The 24,101-nt window shown below is 43.5% G+C and overlaps 1 protein-coding gene across 2 annotated transcripts in view; it reads right to left on the bottom strand.

Moving 5' to 3' along the window:
• PLD5 (phospholipase D family member 5) overlaps positions 1–24,101 on the bottom strand; it is a 331,439-nt gene that overhangs the window by 123,195 nt on the left and 184,143 nt on the right. For both annotated transcript variants that reach the window (XM_074988635.1, XM_074988633.1), the window contains exons 3-4: positions 14,128–14,296; positions 4,219–4,333 (exon numbers count right to left, since the gene is read on the bottom strand). In XM_074988635.1, coding sequence (XP_074844736.1) covers positions 4,219–4,333; positions 14,128–14,296 — 284 coding nt within the window. The remainder of the gene's footprint in view (positions 1–4,218; positions 4,334–14,127; positions 14,297–24,101) is intronic.

The raw sequence follows: 24,101 nt of genomic DNA, 5'->3' as shown, positions 1-24,101 counted from the left end.
CTCTGGACCCTTCAGTCTACTCACCAGGGGCTTGTTGCAAATATAATTGGGTGGAGCAATGTAGAAAACATATGTTCTTGGCAAATTATGCCAAAACTTTAATGTAAATACAAGGATTCCATCTCTGTAACTGACTGTCTTGAAAAGTCTAAGACAGTCTAACCACGGAGAAATTAACTCATTCTCTCTAAGGGTATAGCTACACTTTGAGGCACACAGGGGGTGTGGGGAGAGAAGAGGAATTCCCAGTTTGAGAACACATATCTGTGGTAGCGCTGACTGAGCTAGTATGCTATAAATAGGGTGTGGTGACCACACCATGAGCAGCAGGACAGACTAACTTTCTTAGACATGTACCTCGCATATACTCTTGCTGTGAGGGAAGGGGACTGGACTCAATGATCTCTCCAGATCCCTTCCAGTATTAGGAGGTATGTGTATATCATGGATGAAGATGAGCCAGGGTGGCTAGCTCCTCTTGCCATTCAAGTTACTGTGGCTATGTTGGCTGCAATACATGATATGCCCCTTTCTCAGTCTGTGAGAAGAGAAATGCCATTGATTCACTAGCTGCAAACAAAACATCTGAGTCTCATACTGAGTGACATCCAGATTCTTCTCACAGTCACAAGAGAATAAATATCACCTGTGGACTACAACAAAAATAGCCAATAGCCTGATATTGCCAGAAGCGTAATGTGACACGTACGCAATATGACGCAATTGCTGTCATATTGTAATCAGACTTCAGAATAGATTAAAGGTGATCTCTTTAACAAAGCAAGAATTTCATTTATATTTTTCTTGTTCCATAGCTAATAATCAAATTAAAGGAAACTTCATGAAATACAAGTTAACAGTTTTCAGTTTGTAGTGGGGAAGAGTGGCCACCCCACTACCTGGAAGGGGGGAACCCTTCCGCAAGTCATTTTGTATTGAGCCTGGCCCCTCCCAGTCACCTGACCGGAAGTCAGGAGGTGGGGCCAGGACTCTAAAAGACCAGCCTGAGGACTAAGTCCAGACTGAGTCTCCAGAAGGGCCAGAGGATGGCTCTGTGCTCCTTGCCTGGCAGCCTGAGGACTCTGCCGGGGGCCAGCCTCCAGGGGAACCGGAGGACGGCTCTGGACTCCCAGCTTGGGAGGCTGAGGACTGTCTGAGTGAGGTCAATACCTGGATTGGGCCACCTAGGCCCTTGCTGATCCTGATGCCCTGGGGACTGCACTAGAACCTGCATGCTGAAGAAGACCAGATGGAACTAGAGGACTGACCTGTGGACTGGCCTCAGCCTGCACCCTGAGCCAGCCTGAGGCAGCGGAGCCAGTAGGTCGCAGAGGCCAGGATCAGGCAATCCAGACCCAGCCAGACCTGGAACCTTGTGAGTCCCGAGAAGTTGGCCAGACACTGGATATGTGCTGTGGGGGACAGAGACCGGGAGTGGCCCAAGTGGTAAAACGACTGTTAAAGGGCCTCTGGTCTGTGTGTTGTGGGCTGGATTTCCTGCTGACCTGCACAGCAGACCATGCTGCTGTGACCAGGGCCCCTGGGCCGAGACAAGGTGGAGTGGGCAGGGCCAGGTGGCAGTCTCCCCAAACTTTGCCAAGGCAGGCAAAATGCCTGAAGTCTCCCGAGTGAGGAGGCAACCTGAACTGTTTGCCGCCCTGCCCTGAGCTAGGGCCTGGGCAGTCTGAGAGCTGTTGATGTCCTGCCCCACCCCGAGCTAGGGCTGGACCCTCCTGAGAAGAGTTTCCTTGATGCCCTGATCTGCACAAGGGCCTGGGCTTGCCCTGCCTTGCACACAGCCTGGGCTCTTTTGGTTGTTCTGCTGCCCTGCCTTGAGCTAGTGCCTGGTACTTCTATGAACTGTTGGTTTTGTTGCCCTGCCCTGCACAAGGACCTGGGCCTGCCCCAGCCCCACCCTGCACCAGGGCTTATGCTCCCTTTTGCTGTTTGTCACCCTGCCCTGTGCTAGGGCCTGGGCATTCTAAGAGTGTTGTTTGCTGCCCCACTTTGCACCAGGGCTTGAGTTCTTCTGTTTGTGTGCTGCCCCACCCTGAGAGAGGGCCTGGACCTTCTAGAGACTGGTCGGGTTATCACCCCATCCTGCACCAGGGCCTGAGCCTGCCCTGTCTTGCACCAGGGCGTGGGCTCCTTTTGTCTGTCTACCGCCCCACCCTGAGCTAGGGCCAGGGGCCTTCTAAGACTGTGGGCTTGCTGTCACCCTGACCTAGGTCTAGGCCCAGACGTGAGCTAAATTTCCCAAGTGCCCATCTGAAGCAAGGCTGGACTTTGACTGTGACCTCTCACCCCCCTGAGACAAGGTGAAAACCCCCAAACTAATGCCTTGGGAGTTGTTGGGGTGCCCATGGTGCGGGGACAGAGTGGCAGCCCATTGACCCGGAAGAGGAAGAAGCCTTCAGGAGCCCAAACTGGCCACACAGTTAAAAAGAGTTTTTTCATTTATTTTCTTAGGCAAGTATAAAATACTGCTGTTCTATTAGATATAGAGATAGTCTAATGTCCATGCTTAAGTTAATCATATGCTCAAGGACTTTGCTGAATTGGTGCCTTGAGCAACTGTTGGTTTCTGTATTTCAGAGATGGATGACAGAATTCATAGAGTTTGTTATGCCATTTTATATCTAAAATTTCAAAACACACCACTTTTAGCAGATTTTTTTACATCACTCTTCTAATCTTGCTTCAGGTATCACCAAAGATGACTACAGAGAGATAGCTGTGTTAGTCTGTATTCTATCAAAACAAAAAACAGTCATGTAGCACTTTAAAGACTAACAAAATAATTTAGTGATGAGCTTTCATGGGACAGAACAACTTCTTCAGATCATCTTGATAATCATCTAATAAATTATTTTGTTAGTCTTTAAAGTGCTACATGACTGCTTTTTTTCCAAAGATTACTCCAACAGAGCGATTTAAGAACACTGTCTATTTTTATCATTTATTTGTACATTTGATATTTTCCATATAGTCAATTTCATTATTTTTCATGAATAGTCAGCAAGCTGCCCCTGCTAGGTTACTTATAACATTTTGTAAAAACACAAAACAGTGAGTGTGAAAGCTCATAGGTCAGCAGGGCCTTAGAAACAGGTATAGCACCTGAAGCTACATTTAACTTACATTTTTGAAACTGGCAGATATAAGGCACGACAATGTACTTTTCAACTTCTAAAGTGCTTTAGAATGCATCTCAGAGTACGTTTACACAGCAGTTATTCTGAAATCAAAGCCCCTATTTCAAAATAACTTTGTGAGCATCTACACAACACAATCACTATTTTGAAATAGTTTTGAAATAGCGGTTGGCTTATTTTGAAATAGGTAAACCTCACTCCATGAGGAATAGCGCATATTTCAAAATAGCTATTTCAAAATATATGGCATGTTGACAGGGAAGAGTACATCTTTCAAAATAAGCCAAAGTGCGTTCAATGGCTCTATTTCAAAATAGGCTCTATTGTGTGTAGACATGCTATTTCAATATGCATTTTGTGTGTAGCTGCATTATTTTGAAATAAGGTATTTTTGAATATCTCTTACAGAGTAGCTTATTTTGAAATAGCTTTGCTGCGCAGACATACCCTCAGTGAAATGCACAATACATATGTGAGAGATCATTGTAACATACATGGCAGTTAGCAAAAAAGAAAAAGAGAGAGAGAGAGAGAGATCGAGAAATCAGATAACAAACAGTCACTCATCATAGAACAGGCTTGAACCCTGTCATCAATTGCGTGGTGAATACCCACCAAAGTCACTGGGATTTTGCATATAAATTGATGGCAGGATTGGGTAAAAGTTACGTCAATACCATTGACATGTTATTTTATTTGTTTCACCACTTCTCAAAAGAGAAGAAGATCTCATTCAGAGCGCAATAATTCTTTCAGGTTGTATCGCCTACCATTAGCATGGTCATCATGGTTTAAAATTATAATCAGATGGCTTCCTTTTTACCACTTACAATCTGCTAATGTCTTCTCCACTAAAAGCAATAAAATAATTTTTGGAATATGACTGAAAACTGAGCCAAGGTAAGCTGAAGAATTATAGGGTATCACCGTTAAACTAATAGGTTTCATTTTATACATAGTTCACTTGTGTCTATGAAGTAACAGAATTTTAAGTGAAAGAAATGAAGAGAGTTATAGTAATATAGCAGTCAATGGTATAATAACGTAAAGACCTTGGCCTTACCCTTTGTTTTCAAGTCCTTTAATACCTTTGTTTCGCTGGGTAGTTTATCGCTCACGAGTTTTATCTCAATATTTCGAGATGCCAGTTCTAGTAATTTTTCAAAAAGACGTTGACCCTGCGAAGAATAGTAAAGGAAAGCAAAATTCATTTAAAAAAAAAGAGCTGTTCAAATCACACAGTAATAAACAAAAGACATATAAAAGCAAACTAGTATTGGAGAGTCAGTAAACAGGAGTTAGTCCACAACCATGCTGCAAACTGTCTAAATACCTTTCCTGAAAAACAATTTTAAAGATCATATTTGCTTCTCATGTATTCCAGACTGTGGTTAGTGGTGTTGTATGGGTATAACTGAGAAAATATGGCCTCAGCTCTTAATACTGCATTAGTAATTTAGCATTAAATGCCCTTGGTTTAAACAAAACAGAAGAAAGGATTTATTTTGTCCTGAACAATTAGGGAGGTATTCAGGTATAGTACAAAAAGAGTTGATATAAGCCCTATCTTTTTTTCCTGCTGCTCTTGACTATGCACAATTAAAATAGTAATAAAAATGACAAGTTGTGCATGCTTAATGTTTCTTACTTAGAAGCCATGTCTACTCTTACAAAAAACTTTGAAATGGCCATGCTAATGGCCAAATCGAATAATACTAATGAGGGGCTGAAATGAATACTAATGAGGTACAGTTCGCTTGCCTGCGGCTTGTCTACATGGAGGTCCTTTTCAAAAGGACCCTGCCAACATCACCTGATAGGAATAAGGGGATTTCTATGTTGGCAGGGTCCTTTCAAAAAGGACCCCCATGTAGATGAGCTGCAGGCAAGTGAACCGCAGCACTTCCCAGCAGCATGCTAATGAGGTGCTGAATATTCATTTCAGCACCTCATTAGTATTCTTTGATTTGGCCATTAGCATGGCCATTTTGAAGTTTTTGTAACTATAGACATAGCCAGATAGTCATAACTTTTCTGTTTCATGCCACATTTTGAAAATTTAGCAAAAAGAGTTACTCGCTCACTGAAGAAAAGACATATTAACTCTGAACTTTCAAAATTAGTTTAAAATTCTCTCTTTTTTATACTTATATAGTTGAAAAAGCTAAAAGGGATTTTGACTAAACTTTTTTAAAAAGAAATCTTTTGACTGAAAACAATGATGAAATTTTGAAATCCAAACAAAATACACTGCTAAATTATAAATAGTTCAAATGAAAAGTCTGGAATACAGTGTTCAGCTCCTATTAATTATGGTATGCTACCACAGTATAATAAGGGTTTGTGTATACTTGCTGCTATTTTAGCTCATTAAATACAGATTCTACAAGCAATTAATAAAACATAGTAATTAGAAAAACGTATGCAGAAGTCATGGGTCTAATTCAATTGACTTGGCCAGGGTCTTCCCCTAATTACACGTACACATTTCCCATGAAAGTTAGTAGGAACTGTGCATACATATTTCAAGGTAAAATCTACTACAAAAAATCAAAAGAAAAAAACAAACCAACCAAGTTTTGAAGAATCGTTCAGATTAACCCCAATCATCAATCAGAAACTGACACAAAGTCACTTTTCTATACAACACCAGCAAGAGAAAAAATATCTTCTGAACCATTCTGATCAGAGCCCTGCACAAAATACACACCATTCCCAAGAACATTGATTACTGTACACTGAAGCCTTAATTGGGTCCATGCCAGGAAAATCATCCACACAAAAAATACTATATGGTCATGTAACTGAGTAACATAATGCATATGCACAGACAACCTTAAATCTGGCATTTCCTAACCTTGTTTGACTCTGCAACCTAAATAATGTTTCATCATAGATAAGACTCCATTCAAACCCCTTCCTGTCCCTTCCCGCCTACACAGGAGTGAGTAGTATCCCCTGGAAGATGCTTTCCTACCGTCACACAGACCAGTGGTTTAGGTAGTCTGCATAAGAAAGCAAGGGGCATTGTTACATCCCTTTATTCTACTGTGTGCACATGATGGCAGCTCACTATTGAGTCCCACGCCAGTGCATACTTAGCAGAAGAGAAGGACAGGAGGTCTTAACCTGTTTGCGATATCTCTCCATTTCTAAGCATCCACTATCAATGTGCTACATATCCATAAAGGCAAAATAAGAGAAGGCTTTCTAAAAGCAACTTGAAATGCTTCATCCAAATTATAGGGAAGCCATAGGGCTGCTATTACAGTAAACAAGTGTTTATTTTTACTTCTGTTACACACAAAGCCACCACCCAGATCCTGTCTCAGCACAGAGCTCAAACTCTATGAAATAACTGAGCTCTGCTGCTATGAATACATCAGTGCATTCAAATTGGTGAAATTCTCCCACACAGCCAGCTGCTAATATTCATCTTTTATCCAGGGCAGAAGTCACTGATCATCTAGCTGTAACAGGAGAATTGGAAACCATGTTCATCCTAATTGTAATTACTCACTATAATCCTGTTCAGTCTTTCCTGGGATCACTAGCTGGCTCTACACAGTACCCTACGCTTTTTATTTCCTAAGGACAAACACATCACAATCCCATTTCTAGGCTTTCTGCTGTTTTCAGTGTGGACTGGACCAGACCCTTCTCCTCAGGGTCTCACAGACATTTAACATTGTACCTCTATAGCCTGACTGGTGCACATTGAAAGCAGGCATCTGTGCTGAAAATCCTGGGCAATATTTTACTAGCAAAAGGCACCTAGTGTTATAACTGTGGGGGGCGGGGCAACAGTTTTCTTTGTACAAATATGATGTTTTCCTTCTTAAATTTTAAAACATTGAAAATCTTGATACAGAAAATGTTACATAAAAACAACCCAGGTCATGATGCTAATGAAGGCTACATAGCAGCTAGAGAGAGTGGTGATATGTGCTGCTTATGAGTAAGAGTGCTGAGAATTGTTGGAGGCATACAGATTAAAAGATTTGCCTTTTTCCCATTTGTCACGGCATGGTTTATGCTCTTGGCAGGTGCTCAAACCCACACAATGCTGAATTTAGACTCTCAAAACAACTATAGAAAACACTGAACTTTCTGTATTTAAAGACTCTTAAATCCTGTATTAGTTACTAGGGGAAATGTTACAAATTTTTCTTAATACAACCCAGGATGGAGTCTTTTAAATGATATACTGTACTGATTTTATTCAATTTAATATTTGGGACCCAGCTGGTAACCTTTCTTGATATGTTTATGTGTAATGTTATGGTCGTTATTCTGTTGTTATTCTCTGCAAAAGGATGAGAGAAAATGCGAAGAGTTTTGTCACTGCTGTCAGAAGCCTTTAAATGTTTCTGTCAAATAAATATCCCAGTGCTGTAACAGAGGCCAGGTCTATTCTAGGGAAATAAGTCAATTTCCAATATGTTGATTCTAGGTATGCAAATGGAGTCGCTAGCACTGGATATCTAAAATTGACTTATTACCTTAGTATAGACTTAGGCTAAGGGATTGGAGAGGCAATATCAGACTGCTGTGTGACTAAACAACTGTCTCCAAAATAATTTCTTACATAGTCAATATATGAGACTTGAGAAGAAATCAGATATCAGATCATGTACTATGAAATTTCAGCATACTGTTATATAACCTTTATCAAATCATGCCTCTTAAACAGCAAGTTATTTTCTCCTGCATTGCACGCAACTTACTGAAAAAGGCAAAGTATAATATAATAAAGAATATTTCACATGAACAAACTGTCATTCTCTGGAAAGTTCTAGATATAAATTACCAGCAATTCACCATGTTTATCCCAGCTATAGATGCCACATCAAATGGGTGCATTATAAGCATCACTGAATTAAAAAATAAAATTCGAGAAACAAAACCAATTGCTTCATTCTCACCAGATGACCTGATTCTAAACTGGCTGATTTCCCTTGGTGCTGTTATCTTTCAAAGCACTCATTCAAAATAAAACAGAGGGACTACAGGCACAGATCGCTGCTTTTATTACAGAAGTACTATAAACTGAATTATTTCACCCTGCTATACAACCTGGATACCTAAAGTTTTTGACAATGTGTTTACAGTTTTATTTCTGTGAAAAAGCAGAGCATAATTTATGCTATTTTTATTTGTTTATTGTATTAGTATTTTTATTACTTGCCTAATGGTTAATCCTCTGAGTATTTGTACAGCTATCAAGCGTAATAAAAAACAATAACATACTGGCAGCATAGAGGAAAAAATCCTAAATTCATCAAACAGAAATCTTCCAATCTTCCAACATCCTTCTAAAGACAAAGATGTGAACATCACTTCTTGTACTTTCATCTGAAGCTCAAAATTATCTCCCCCGGCCCCAGCCTGACTGCTGGTGAGCATATGAGAAGGGGAAACAATCCATGAGAGGAAGAGGTAAGGACAAGCTTGGTGACTCTGGGGCCTGTCCCCTTCTAGAATGCAGCCTGGGTTGGAAAGGGAGCATGGAGGATAACAATGTCTCTCCTACCCCTACATTTGCTTCATGTGAAGGCCTAAAAACACAGACCAGTCTGTCTCATCAGGTCACTACCCTGCTCTATAATGGAGGTATAGTTTGACTGGGCATTCAGTTAGTTGTGGGTGTACCTAGAACCTAGGTAATCATTGTCTCCTGCACACCTGCAGACATCTTCTACATAAATAAACATTGTGTCAGGAAGAAGCTACCTGATGCTGCACTATATGTGGCATGAATGTTGAAGACACCAAGGACAACCATCCTCAAAGGCTTCAGTACTAAGCTACACAAACAGCTGAGATAGGAAATGTGAAATGCAAAGGAGGAGTTCACACACCAAATTAATTTTATCCTCAGACTTGCACTTCAGCATGATAAATGGATCTAAATGAAGGCCTGGCCATTTCTTTTACTTGATAATGGCTGCAACAGAGCTTGCCTTCCTTTACTACCTTTTCCTGGTTAGTGTTAAACAAGGCATCAGTTCAAGGAAAGCAGTGGCAACACGAGCGTCATTAATTTTACACCTGCTCTGGTTGCTGTGGCCGAGCACAATGGGACCTAATTTATGGATGAACCCTTCTTGATGACACAATGTTAGTCCAACAGGCAAGGAGAAATAATAGAGGAGAAAGGAATTCTTTGAGGGAAATATGGCAGGATCATAAATTTGTTCCATTCCCATCTGAGAATGTGTTGGAAGCTACTTCTGAATGTTTTCTTTCTCTGATATGATTATATCTCATACCCAAGATGAGCAGGGAAGAAAATATAGTTCTGTAGATGTTGGAAGCAGTGCAGGACTCTTCATCTGCTCCCAGGACACCTACTTCAATTTTGAGACCACATGCAGCCTGACTACGCAAAATCAATAATGCAAGGCCATTCCCTTTCCCCAGAGCAGCTAGTTTTCTGGTGAGAGGGAGAAAGCAAAGGTAAGGAAGCATCAGATATACAAAAATATGCAAAACATTTTATTGCACAACTGCTTGCTCACTTGAAGGAACTGTAGAAGTCTGTACCAGCACTAAATATTGTGAATCATATCTCACAGCTGAACATCCCTCTCTTACCAGCACCATACTCTTAGGCTGTGGCTACACTAGTCCCTGCCTTTTGGAAAGGCATAGTAATGAGTCACTTTGGCAGATGCTAATGAGATGCTGCCATGAATATGCAGAGCCTCATTAGCATCATGGTGGCTGCATGCGTTTCAAATGCGCCACTTTCAACATGCACGCTGCCCATGTAGACAGGGACCTTTCAAAAGGATCCCCGAACTTGGAAAGTCCCTTCTTCCCATTTGCTTTTGGGAAGCAGGGGCTTTCAAAGTCTGGGGGTCCTTTCAAAAGTAAGTTACTAAGCAAAATAAAATAAAACTTACCAGCTAAGCCTAATACTCAAAGAAATTTGTAAAAATGCAATTTCTGACACCAACAGTAGTTCTAATAATCTTTTGTCACAAGCTGGGAAGCCTCCCAACTAGGGCCTGATCCTTCCCCTGCTCGACCTTAGATGTTTCCAGCAGTCATATTGGGTGGTAAGCAGGGCTCTCCTAGCATCTGGCAGCTGCCTCATTGTTTGGTTTCCCACATTTACATCTCTTTTTGCCAAAGGCAGGAATCCTTTATGTTCAGTTTAAACTTTCCACATGTTTACTGGAAAAGTACAGTATCCAAAATGGGTTCCAGTATCAGGTGACATAGCCACATGTCTTGGCAGGACCAACAGTAGTCCAGGTTTACTGGAAAAAGAGGACTATGCACCTATCACTGTCCTGATTACTTAGCCATTTAAGTTCCTTGAGTACTACTAATAGGCCTCACTTAGCACATCTAGATTAGTGAAAAGGTTTAGACTTCCTATTTTTAACTTCAAGTACAGGACTGATACATGCACACAAATAGAATACACAAATTCAGCAGATTATAACTTTTCTAATGATATATTACAAGATGAATTTTGCATAAAGCATCTTCCTGGTATGCATATTTATATCCAAAAGTATATTTCCACAAAAATATGAGGGGTGCAAGGTCACAATTAGACTGCAATTATAAAAAATATCCAACTCCTCTGTGATTGTTCTCCCATTTGTCAAGGAACTTTGATTTTCCCAAACAATAAAATGAAGAACTCTTGTTTAACTAAGCACATTTTTTTTCTTTATTCCAACCACAACCTGGGTGCATGTTTTGGGTGGACAATAGTTTGTCATCATGCATGGAATCATCTCCAAAGATTTCTTCAGCATTTGGACTACAGTAGACCCCCAAATTATGTGGACATTGCATTCTTGCGCATAAATCAGGGGAGCCAGGAAACTGACCAGCACATAAGTGGTGGTCAGTTTCCTGTCTGCTGTGAGTGGTGGCAGACTTAGACTGCAGTGGTCAATAAGGGTTTCATCTTCTGAGTATCTTCAGCACATGGAAGATTATCATCAGAATCATGAGAATGAGAGATCTGAGGAGCGCAAAAGAAACAAATGCAATTTATCACAAGTTGCTTTACTAACAAATACTCTAAGCAAATAACCAATCACACAATACTGAAGTACAGCAGCAGACAGAAAAACAGTGCAAAGTGTTTAGCCCCCTGATCCCCCCCATCACTTACAGCTTCTGCTGCAGAACCCTGGAGAGTCAGTCAGTCAGTTATCTTCCTCCTCCTCAGTAGAGGGTGTCAATCTGGTGTCTTCCAAGGCACGTGGGCCTGGATACAGCTTTTACAATGTGTTGTGCTAACACCCACTGCAGTTTGTACATTTTTATGAAGACTTTAACTCCTTTTTTTAAAATCTTTATTTCCACTGCCCACTCACCATCAAGTGGCCACTTTTATAGACTAACTTGTTAGTTCTTGTATTTGTTAACATTTATGTCACTCTGTCATCATAACAACTTGTGGTTAGCACATTGCTGACATCTTATGTTTGCAAAAATCCCAATAATATTTTATTAAGCTTCAACTGGTATATTGCAATATATATTTCCTAAATATCAGTACTTAGAATGTCTATTCCTTTTACTGTTTCATCTCGTAACACGGACTTTGGTTTTCAGAATGGAGAGATGTATCCCCCAGGGGTCCATTCTGGGACTAAGCCTATTCAGCCCATGTTCAAAAATGGCATGATTCCTGAAAGCCCATGTGGATTTTGCACCACATGAAGCACTGATTACATGATATTTACAGTCAGACAAATATAAAAGAAATGTAGAGAGCAACATCAGGACCTTTACGTGATTTTCATTGACTTGAACAATGTGTTCAACACAATCAACAGAAAATGGGCTCTGGAAAGTACTGGGGCAAATTGGCTGTCTTGAAAAATTCATCAATACTGTTTGGTCTTTTCATGATGGTATGCTAGGTGCATCCTTAACAATGGAGAGACATCAGCACCCTTTGAAATATAAAATGGTACAAAGCAAGGATGTCCTTGCTCCTCTGCTGTTCAACATCTACTTTTCAATAATGTTACTAGTTGCTTTCAAGGACTGTATGTTGGGCATACTTATTCAGTTCTGAACAGGTGGTGGTATTTTCAAACTCTGGAGACCTCAGGCTTGCACCAAAGTGTATGACCTTCTGTTTCCGGATGACTGTGCATTGTTGGCTCATCTAGTCAAGGATGCACAGGAGCTTTTTGATCACTTGGTTACTTCTGCTCCCTATCTTGAGGTGAGCCTCAAGAAGACAGAGGTTATGCCTTAGTCTGTTCAGAAAGCGCCCAACACTCCAGTGATCACTGCTGCTGGTATCATCCTTAAGGTAGATGACAAGTTCCACTACCTCAAAAGTATACTTTCCTCTAGCATAAACGTGGATGATGATGTATGTATACAGTTAGCCGAAGCCTTTGGAAAACTGACCAAATGCCTAAGCAATGACCAAAGTGTTAAACTCTGTATGAAAGTAGCAATTTGTCAGGCAATTGTCCTGAATATCCTCCTCTATGGCTCAGAGTCATGGACGATATATCACCTCCATGTTTCGAAATTCAATCAGTTACATATGCACTGTCTGAGGAAGATTGCCCATGTGAATTGGTGGGACAAAATTCCTAACATAGAGGTTCTGAAGCTGAGTGGTGTCATGGGCATGGAAGCAATGCTTATGAACATACAGTTTCACTGGATTGGTTATGTTATGATGATGGATAATACACAGATACCAAAAATGGTTTTCTGTGGCCAGCTTGCTCATGGAAAGTTCTGTATTGGATGTTATGTATAAGTGCTACAAAAACATCTTAAAGACTAATGTAAAATCATGCAGCGTATTTCCCGGTGAGCTGAAAATTCTAGCTCAGGACAGATTGTCCTTTCAGCAAATCATTGCAGAGGCTTTCAAATGCTTCAAGAGTCGACATACCCAGGCATTACAGGGAAAGTGTAGGATCCGAAAAGAAAGCACAATACCTGCAGTTGGTGGATTTTTATTTGACATTTGTAATTGGCTCTGCTGATCAAGGATCGGTTTAGTCGCTAACCAACAGTGTCACAGAAGATGTGATCCATTGATTGATGGCTCAGTTCACACAAACATGCACACGCACATGCACACGCACGCACACGCACTCACACTCTCCCTCAGACCCAGGCACATGCAATAATGGGGAGAGAGTTTTCCAGAGGATTAGGCTCCCCCTCATGTGCCTAACTGCAAAAGACAATTCTTTCTTCACAATAAAATTTAAAATTGATTTCTTACAAAAGGCTGATGGGTGCCAGGCATTCTCTTGAGGGTATCCGATGGGTAATGGAGATCCTTCTGCAATGACATGAACCCTGGTTTGACCTTTATCTGTTTGCAATAAGTGTTGTCAGAACAGGTCTACTTAAAACAAAGTTGGCAGAATTTCAGAGAGCTGTATCTTGGTAATTTCCTCATCAAAGGACACCTCATTTGGATCCCTGTCCAACCCCTGAATTTCTATAATATATATGAAATTTCAGCTAATCTCAGTGGGGTAGCTGTGCTCGTCTATAGATTCACAAAACAAACCAAAAAAACCCAAGCAGTCCTGTAGCACCTTAAAGACAAACAATTTTATTTATTAGGTAATGAGCTTCTGTCGTAAGGCCCACTTCATCAGATCTGGAGCAAAAATAAGAATTTCAGTGTTTATACAGCAGTGAGAAGTGGGAAGAGGAAGGAAAAGTGGGGAGGGGAGGAGTATCTAGGTAACCTTATGGATTTTAGAGCACTGATAATTGTTGAGATTTACATATAAAATTGGTTTTAATCTGAACTACAGCAGAGATCCTGATCTGCTGCTTTACTATTATAGACCTCATGATTAGGAGATATTGCCCACCAATATTCAAACAAATAGCTCTATTAAGCAACAGCTCCATAGGTCAAGAGAGAAAAGATATGAGCAATAAGATACAAAACTAGATTCTGAACAGAGGGGTGGCAGTTTAGACTGAGGCATACCTGGCATGCAGATGGATGACTGTGATTAAGGTCCCATTGGGAAGATACTATGTCAACAGACTTTTCAGCCATATTAAGCAAATTCATCCAGCCTTGAAAAAGAGACAAGTGGGATGGTGCACTGTCAGAATAGTTTATACCTTCTGGAATGTTTTCCACTAGAACAATCCTAAGAGGAAACAAAAGAAAAAAAAAGACATTAAATAAACCACTTTTTAAAAAAAATCTCCCATTTTGTGAAAGTATTGTAAGTTCAGTGGCCTTTTCCTGTACTTGTTATTTAGAATCCTTGCAATGTGCTCTAAAAGCAACTCCTAATGACAGAGAGAGAGCCGTTTAAGTCTGTATTCTATCAAAACATAAAAGAAGTCATGTAGCACTCTGAAGACTAACAAAATCCTCAGAACTAACATTCATACTCAAATTTGACACATTAACATGTGGTTTGAACAGGGTCAGCAATTACCTGATCCATTATAAGGACTTTTTTACATACTTTGATGTTTTATCTAACTCTTAACTCCCCCACCCCATCCACACCCCTCCCCCCACCATCCCTCTGCTCTTCGGATTTGCCAACCTCAATAACAATTTTTGGACCTCTGTGCTTTATATATTGAGTCTGTTCTGGTAAGGCTATGATCTGACGAAGTGGGTCTGTCCCACAAAATCTCATCACCTAATAAATTATTTTGGTAGTCTTTAAAGTGCTACATGAATGCTTTTTTGTTTTAACTCCCAACGAAGTCACTTAAAGTTCAATCAAAACTGCAGCTGGGTCTATGCCTCCCAGCACTGGAAGACTGACTCACAGTAGCTCTGCTTGAGCTAGTATGGTAAAAATAGCTGAGTAGTCAAGGGTTGCACACATGATAGCTCGAGCTAGTTGCCTCAGAGTGTACTCAGAGAGTCTGGACAGGTTTGTATTCAGGAGGCAAGCCCATGGTATCCCTGGCTACACAACTATATTTAGTGCACCACCTCAAGTGGAATCAGCATGTATTTGTCTACCCACGCTGGTAGCTAGCATAGACACACCCTAAGAACTGCTAGTGCTTTGTACTTCTCAGGATCAGGCCCTTTATGCCCATACAATAAACACGGATGTGGACAATTTTCAATGAAATTGAAGTAATGAGATTTCTGAAGCCTAGCTATGCTGTCTTACACACAGAACTGGCCATTTAACCCTCAGCACTGTAAGAATGAGTATATTCATCTTGAGGATATTAATATATTAAACTAGTCTCCTATCACCTTTTTACCCTATCACCAGTACCATCTCACATCCTCTTACTTGAGCATTGCTTTCTTTATGCATCTTCCTGCTGCATGTGGAAAACACGTTCTCTCGGGCGCCCTTATCTGACCTTACCATTGTTTTTTCAGCCTGAAACAGCCTCTTGGCTCAGATTAACTAGTCTGCCCACCCAGTTTCTCCTATGAGCCACCTTCCCTTCTTCCTTTTACCTACATGATGCAGTGATCAGAATCCAGCAGCAAAGGAAGGCAGGTGACAGTGATATCTCATCCTGCACCCTTCCCCCTTTTTGCACCTACTTCTTTTGGGAAAGCTCCTTGACATTGTTTTCTATATTCTGCCTGACACTTGCAAATTGTATGTCTCAGCACATCCAAAAGTGTGGAGATCACTGCTCTCAACATTGTTCAAGATAAATCACTCTCTCTATGGAAGAGAAGAAATTCAGCATACAAGTTCACTGCTTGACTTCCTCAGATTGAAAACTTCTCAAAGTATAAGGCCCTTCTTTAAAAAAAATGGCTTACTTGAAAAGAACAGGTCCAAGTATGTTCTCAAATACACAGATTTTTTTTTAATTGGGAAGCAAAGGATATGAAAATAGCTAAATAAGCCATCTTGTTAGGAATCCCCAAAAGAATTCATTCTTGCCAATTACGACTCTTTCCAACAAAGACACATACCCTCAATCTTTGTTTTTGCTCCAAACTGCGACCCTAACAGCATTCCAATGCAAGAGAATAATAAGCTCACTAGTATTTGATATCAGGTTCGAACTGGCTTGATCAGTTCAGCATAACCAATTCGCTAATGTTGAAACTGTATCTGAAGGATGTCAGGTAAGAGATCAATACAAAGTTATCATATTCATTGCTAAAATTATTGCAGAGCATAATGCACAAAGGACAAACAAAATTACAAACATAATGGAAATTATGTTAGTAAAGCATGCCTGCCATGAGGGACTAAATGTACCCCACCCTCCAGTAAGGAGTGGGGTTCTGCCTGCCAAGGTATACAGTGAAACTGGGAATTCAGTTCACACAGGAGGTAAACAAAACCATTAAACCAATAAATAGACAATCACTCAGCATTACAGCAAGGGGAAAAGGCTGCAGGAAAAGAGCCATTTGCATTTTAACAAACATCAGCAGGGGAAGAAAACAGCATGGAACATCCTTCACCAGGAGTCTCCGTGTTACCTTCCTCAAATTTCAAATGTGGGGAGCAGCTAAACTCCAGTAAACTTTTTAAATGGGTTCTTCTGGGCTATAAAAGAAAGAGGGAAAGCCCCAATGCTGTGGCCACACTAGCAGCTCATTTAAAAAATTATTTCAGAATGAGGGGCAATTTCAAAATGAGCAGGGGAGTGACTACACAGCAACTGCTCATTTTGAAATTAATTTAGAAATTAAATGGTGTTCATTTCGAAATCATTATTCCACTCCCGTGTTGGGACTAATGCCTTCTTTCGATTTTAATTTTGAAATTAAGTGTGTGTAGCTGCTCCCTGGCTGACATTTTGAAATGAAAAGTCCTCCACAGAGCCAACCCCTCCCACCAGCAGCCAGAGCTCTATGGCTGTCAACTGCGGGTGCCTTAAAGCTGCAGGGACACAGAAACCCCGAGCAAGAAGCTGAGAGTGTGCTGGCAGCCGTAGGAGCACGAGGTGGCCAGACCACACTCACTAGCACCCCTAGAAAGCGACGGCCCACCGTAGCAGTCAAGACCCCCAGGATCCCTGTGGAGCCAAGGTGTCCGGGCGGTGAGGCTCCCAGGGCTCTGGGCAGCCCCCAAAGAGGAGGGGCACCCTCTGGCTGGAAGCTGAAGTCCAGGACCTGCTGGCTCTCTGGGGGGACGAGGACATCCTGCTCAGGATGGAGGGGCGGAAGAGAAACGCAGACGCCTTCACCTGCCATACCAGCAACCTCGCTGCAAGGGGCCACCCCCTCCGGACCCCCGACCAGGTCCATTCCAAAGTCAAGGAGCTGCGGCAGGGCTATGACAGAGCAAGGGACTCAGCCAGGCAGTCAGGGGCAGCGCTGGTCACCTGCCCCTACTTCAGGGAGCTCCACCAGCTGCTGGGACCCAGGGAGGCTGCACCACCCAAGGGGACCCTGGACACGGCAAAGCCAGAGGGGCAGGGCAAGGAGCCCCAGTCAGGACCCTTGATGCCCCCACCTCCCTCCACTGCAGGTCCCGAAGCACCAGCTGGCACTGGGGACAGAGACAGCGGGAGTGAGAGACTGCTGTCCATTGCTGAGCCCTCTGAGGGCCCTAGCTGGGCTACCTCCACCCGGGCTTCCCCAAACCACCTGAGGAACCCTCAAGTAGGACCGGGCATGGGGTGCACTGGTCATGCGGGGGAGGGGGTGGTCCCCAACGCAGCAAGTCCGGGCCTGGACACAAGGCCACAGGCCAGGGACACAGGGATGGCCGTTATCGCTGCCGGGTGGGGCCCGCATGGGGCCAGGGGATGCTATGAGGGTCAGAAGCCTGGGCAGTCTGGGGAACCACTCTAACGGCCAGGCGTTGATGGACCCCACAGAAAACAGGCCACCCCTCACCACAAGCAGGGTCGGATAGTGGTGGGGACAAGACTGCTGGCCCAAGGTACCCAGGCTCATGAATGATGAGGTACCTCCCTCTCCCCTTATGTCTTCACAACCTCGGCATCTGCCAGCCACCCGAGCCCCCTGGACGTGCCTGGGAGCCCCGCAGCAGCAGAGGAGGGTGAAGGGGCCACACATCCCCAGATCAGGTGCCATGGTGGGAGGAGCTGCTGCCGCAGCTGGGCAAACGATCTGACGGCAACCCACACGCCTGAGTGGCGGGAGCAGAACCACTTGCCGTGGGAATGGCTCTCCATGAAGCGGGCGGCCTGGAACCAGGTGGCCAGGTATCTTGACACCCTGACTCAGGCCGTCGCCAACCACCTGGCCCAGCCACCCACCCCATGGATGGCCTATTCCGCAGCACCCCCCACTGCCCTAGCCCCCCCTTCCTCGCCGGTACCCTCTTCTTCCCTGCCCCCCCTCTGCCCCAGCCTCCCCCTCTTCCCCACCACCCCCCTCTTCTTCAGCTCCTACCTGTTCCCCAGCCCCCTCCCCCATGCCCCTTTTGCCCCCCCGGCCCTTACAGCTCTGCTCCCAGCCAGCATGAACCCGGCCAAGGTGTGGGAGCTGGCACGCTTCCTGTGGTCAGGCAACCCCTGCCCATCCATGGATTCCCCGCCCTGTGAGTCTGAGCCCCTAGATACCGCAGTCCAGCCCTACCTGCCCCATCCCGGCCTCGCTGTGGTCCCCAGACCTGGGGCAGTCACAGCTCCAGCGGCCATCGTGGCTCCCGACCAGCCACTCTGATGGAGGATTGAGGCCCCCCCACCTCCCCATGTATATAGTTCACACCCACCCTCCATGTAAACAGCTCATACACACCCCGTAAATAGTCACAAGTTCTTTATGTTTCAGACATAGCAATTAAATTTATTTAACGGTGTTATGTGTCCTGCCTCAGGTCAGGATGGCAAGGGAGGTGCTGGTGGGGAAGGGGTGAGAACCGGGGGTGGAGGGTTGTGTGGAGTGAGCCAGGCCAGGTAATGGGGGCCCCCGGGCAAAGGTCTCCCAGATGGCCTCCCACACGCGCACCCTGTCCCGGTGCACCTGGTGACACGAGACTGCACCTGGCTGCTCATTATGTGGCACAGCCTTGGCTGCCCAGTGTGCCAAAAAGAGCTCCTGCTTGCTCTTCATGAGGTTGTGCAGTGCACAGCAGGTGCCCACGACTGAGGGCACGCTGGGCAGGCCTACCTCCAGGTGCATGAGGAGGCACCTGAAATGTTCCTTCAGATGGCTGAATGCCCGCTCCACGGTGTTCCTGGCCTGGTTGAGGCAGGCATTGAAGAAGTCCTGGCTCTCACTGGTGTGTCCCATGTAGGGGCACATTAGCCAGGCCTGGAGTGGGTAGGCAGCATTGGCAATGATGCACAGGGTCACATCCCCCCCGGCAGCTCCCGTGGGGGGATGTAGGTGCCCTCTGCCATCGTGCAGCCAAGCCATGAGTTCCGCAGGATGTGGGTATCGTGGGCCCTGCCTGGCCAGCCCACACAGATGTCCGTGAAATGTCCTCGGGCATCCATGAGGGCCTGGAGGATGACAGAGTGGTAGCCCTTTCGGTTGATGTACCATCTCCAGCTGTGTGGTGAGGCCCGGATGGCAATGTGGGTGCTGTCCAATGCACCGATGCAGTTGGGGAATCCCAGCTGTTGGAAGCCGGCCATGGCAGGGTCCACGTCCCCAGGGTGGATCAGGCGGCGCAGGAGGATCCTGTTGATGATGGCAACATCCTGTAGGGTAGAGGGCACAGGCACCCATGAGTGTGTGGCAGCATATGGGGGGGCCCCACTCCCTGGGACCCCCTCCCTGGGGCCTCACACCTTGGAACCCCTCTCTCCAGGACCCCACCGTGGATGTCTGTCCCCCGGTGCTTTACCTCAAGGAGGATGACTCTGAAGGGGGACTTCCCCACCCTGAATTGGTAGCCAACCAAGCAGTTGCTGTCTGGGGTGGCCAGCTTCCACAGACTGATGGCCACTCGTTTCTCTAGGGGTAGCGCGGGCCACATGCGGGTGTCCTGGTGGTGAAGTTCTGGTGACAGCCAATAGCACAGCACCATGAACATGGCCTGAGTCATCCAGAAGTTGCAGAGCCACTGGTTGTCGTTCCACCCTCTGAGGACAATGTTGTCCCACCATTCCCCGCTGGTAGGGTACTGCCAGAGGTGACATCAGGGCTGGCACAGGGGTGTTCCAGATGCACTGTGGGGGGAACCTGCAGGAGGTTGGCCACATGTCAGGCAGCACATAGCCTCATATGGCATGCTGTCAGGATGGCCAACAGGCTGGCCATGATGTCCAAGGTGTCCCCGTCAGTGAAGTGCTGTGGGTCCATAGCAGGCAGTGGTGTGGTGACTAACTAAGGCTCTGCCAAGTGCTGTGCTGGCAGTGTCCTCAGCATGTGCACAGGGGATGTGTTTGGGAGGAGCCCTTTAACGAGTTGGCTCGCCTGAGCTCCAGGAAAGGCTTGTCAGCCATTCAACCCTGCCCTCGCCATTTCCTGCCCTGTTATTTCGAAATGAAGCTGTGGTTGCGTAGCCGCTCAATTTTGAAATGACTGAGAGTCTTTTCGATGTTGTGGATCGCAACATTGATCCACATTTCGTGTGTAGTCGCTTCCATGCCACTTATTTCGAAATAACGGACAGGGATAAACCATTTCGATGTCACTCTCTAGTGTGGCCCCAGCCCAAGTGATCCTTCATCTAAGACAACAAAGTAAATGGTCCTTGTCAGAGGTCCTGATAAGAGGTGTGCTCAGCCACCTTGCTGGAATGTAGTGTGAGGAAACACTTACCTTGAATCATGACTGCAGCTGTAATTGCTTGTAAACAATTTCTAACTCTATTCTTTAAGCCTGTACTCATGCAAAATCCTACTAATCAACTTCTTTTACCGTTACTGTGAATTAACACAGTGCTGTGTTTGATTGAAAGTGGATGTTAACTCCAGTCAATGTGGCAAGCATCTGGATATTGCATTTGAAAGAAAAAAATGAACATGAATCTCTCTCTGAATGGTTCAACAGAGGACTACACATGGTTTGGGGAAACTTGGGATGGCCAGATGTTGCTGTCATCTTACCAGGAGTAACCAAAGCATGGCTGAGATGTAACAAGCAGGTGACTAGAATTAGAGTTCTGAGTCACAGCCACTTAACACATATGCTATTGGCTGGAAGCATTCAGAGCAGCAGAGCATTTAAGATACCCAGAATGATAGAGCAGGCAGTGAAACAACCTCTCCCTGGCCTGAATGCCACCTCAGAACATGACACAAACAATGATGGGTTAATTCTGGTAAAATTATGCTCCATTCGTGTACCTTTACATTAATACTAGGTTAATTACCTACTTCATTAAGGCAACTATGCAAGAATGGACTGGGAATAGGAACCATTCCTATTTGTATCAGAGAGGTAGCCACATTAGTCTGTAGCTTCCAGAACAACAAGAAGTCTTGTGGCACCTTATAGACTAACAGATATTTTGGAGCATAAGCTTTCGTGGGCAAAGACCCACAAAAAGACCCGCTTCATCAGATGCATCATGTTCACTTTTTTCTTTAAAATGCAATATCCAGATGCTTGCCACATTGACTGAAGTTAACATCCACTGGGCTCCAGAATGCAGAATATTATTCTTCATGTCAGTTTTGACCAAAAAAAATTCATCTGTGAAGATGTAAAGTGATTTCTCTGCTAAGTAATACTGAAGTATTTATTTTATCTGTCTCTCTGCATTATGTATTAAGGGCTAGTTAGATAAAAATCTGTGAGGGATGATCTAGCTGGTGCTTGGTCTTGCCATGAGTGCAGAGGGGATTGGAATCTATGACCTCTCAAGGTCCCTTCCAGTTCTCTGATTATATGATTCTATGGTGCTTGGGATCTGTAGTCACAGAGCAGCTCCCCATTGAGCTAAGAGTTGTACAAAGACAGAGCTAAACAATGATTCCTGCACCAAGGAGCTTTCTAAGTAATGTGAACTGTAGAGATTTCTAAAAATCAGTAAAAAGGTGTGAACACTGTCTGCAAGATCAGACCCTTAAATAGGAATCAACAGTTTAGTAATTAACCAGCATATAACAGGAAAAATAAAAACAAATGTGATGTGTTACATACCACGCTATTCGCTCCCAAATTAATTACATCATCCAATATATCAGAAGCTACTAAATTAATTATAGAGTGTGTAGTAATTTCATCATTTTGGCATGAGAAAAACATAGTGGAGACTGAATTTAAACTATAAAAGTACTCACAGTAAAAGTAAAAAGGAAGCTATGTAATTACCATCAACTGTACACCACCACAAGCTGTATTGCAACCCTCTCTCTATGTATAATCCCAGCCTTTGAATTCTCCACCTCTTCTTCCCCTCCCCCGCTTTTTATTTCCTCCCTTCTCTCCTCCCAAAAGTAATCTGATTTTCTGTTCTCTGTGTTTTGTGCATAAAGCCTTTGATCCATAGACTATTTCAGCTGGTGCTTTTAATTAGATCTTCAGTAAATGCAGGCAGCTATCTTCAAAGTTCTGGTGTTAAATAGAGATCTTTCTGCTCAAATTTAGCATTGTGGTCTTGGGATTCCTATATGGAATTCTGGTTTTTCTTGAAGATTTTTGGATTACGAGTCAAAAATTACAATATTAGCTCTAGGCAACGAAGTTCCTTTCATTTTATCCCTTCTTCAGATTTTGTTAAACAAAACATGCTTTTAACTTTTTCTTACAGTTAAATTCAGTCAATTTCCCATTGTCAGTCCCACATACCTTGCAGCTATATCCATTCATCTGATCTTGCACACTTCAAAGATTACCATAATGTCTAGGCACCACACATAATGCTTAAGCTTGGCAGATTCTAAAGGCCTCTCATAACAAATTCTCAGCTGGTTTAAAAATGTTAACTAATTACCTAGTGGGATTATGCCGATATACTGTAGCAGGGGACCTGACCTTTATTCTGGCTCCCTAAGAAAGGAACAGCAATGATCAGTTTTTAAATGCTTTCTTCAGGCTCTCTTTTTGGAATACGACTATGGAGAAGCATCTCCTGAGAATCATAGTAGCTACAGAAGCAGCTTTTGCTGGACTGGCCCCTAAATCTATTTGTAATTGTCAGTAAGCATTTTGTAAATTTGAAAACAAAAGGGAAAAATCCTATCATTTATGATGCCGTCTGTCACAGAATCAGCCCAACAATAAAATTCCATTCTGGTTCAATTTTCCTCTATCTGTCTTGTTATGTCAAATGAGGCTTCCGATATATAAATACATTCACCAAATGAGCAATGTCGTGAATGATTTCTAATTAAAACTATTGTTAAGTGACATGGTTTGCACAGATTTGAATTTTAGATGCAACTTTGGGCCGCTAAGAAGGTTTTAAGGCAAACCTGCATTCAAAGGTGAGAAAGCATTGGCCTTATATTTTAGAACGTCCTCTCACCATCTTGAGGCCATTTAATGTCCCTTGTGACCACACACCCCTTGCAAAAACAAATCTGAACCTCCATGAGAAATTCAGAATGAATTTGTCATAATTGTTTTAACACTACAACAAGCCAAGATATGATTTGTGCCAGCCACATAAAATATATACTTATACACTCCTAAATGGAAAATGATGGAGGCTTATAGTAGTTCACCAGTTACTAAACCATCTTTGGCAACACTGTTTATTGTTATGGCTTCAATATGAAAAATTCTGAAGCAAAGCACAGTTCTGTCTAAGCACTTGAGTAGTCCTCTATGCTTGGGATTTCTCACATATCTAGTTAAATACATGCTTAAGAACTTTGTTGAGTTATGAGTGGGCCACATAGGCCAATGTACCATGGTACTAACTCTCACTCTCCTCTGAAGGCAACAGAAGTTGGGATTGTTATTAACTCTTATGTTTCTGATACCCACAATTAAAAATGTAGCTCAGTGTTGCTCCCATGCCTAAATGATTGTACTTATTGTGATGTACAGGCTCCACCTGATTCAGAAGGAGGCTGCCTGCCTTATAAATGAATTGGCCTCCTGTGAATACATGAGGCTTATGCTGAAGTCCCTTCATTGTCTGTGTTAACTTTAGATACTTGTTTATGACT

Source organism: Carettochelys insculpta, chromosome 3, assembly GCF_033958435.1.
Source record: "Carettochelys insculpta isolate YL-2023 chromosome 3, ASM3395843v1, whole genome shotgun sequence".
In the NCBI taxonomy this organism is placed as follows: Eukaryota; Metazoa; Chordata; order Testudines; family Carettochelyidae; genus Carettochelys; species Carettochelys insculpta.
This window is presented reverse-complemented; position numbering and strand designations above follow the sequence as displayed.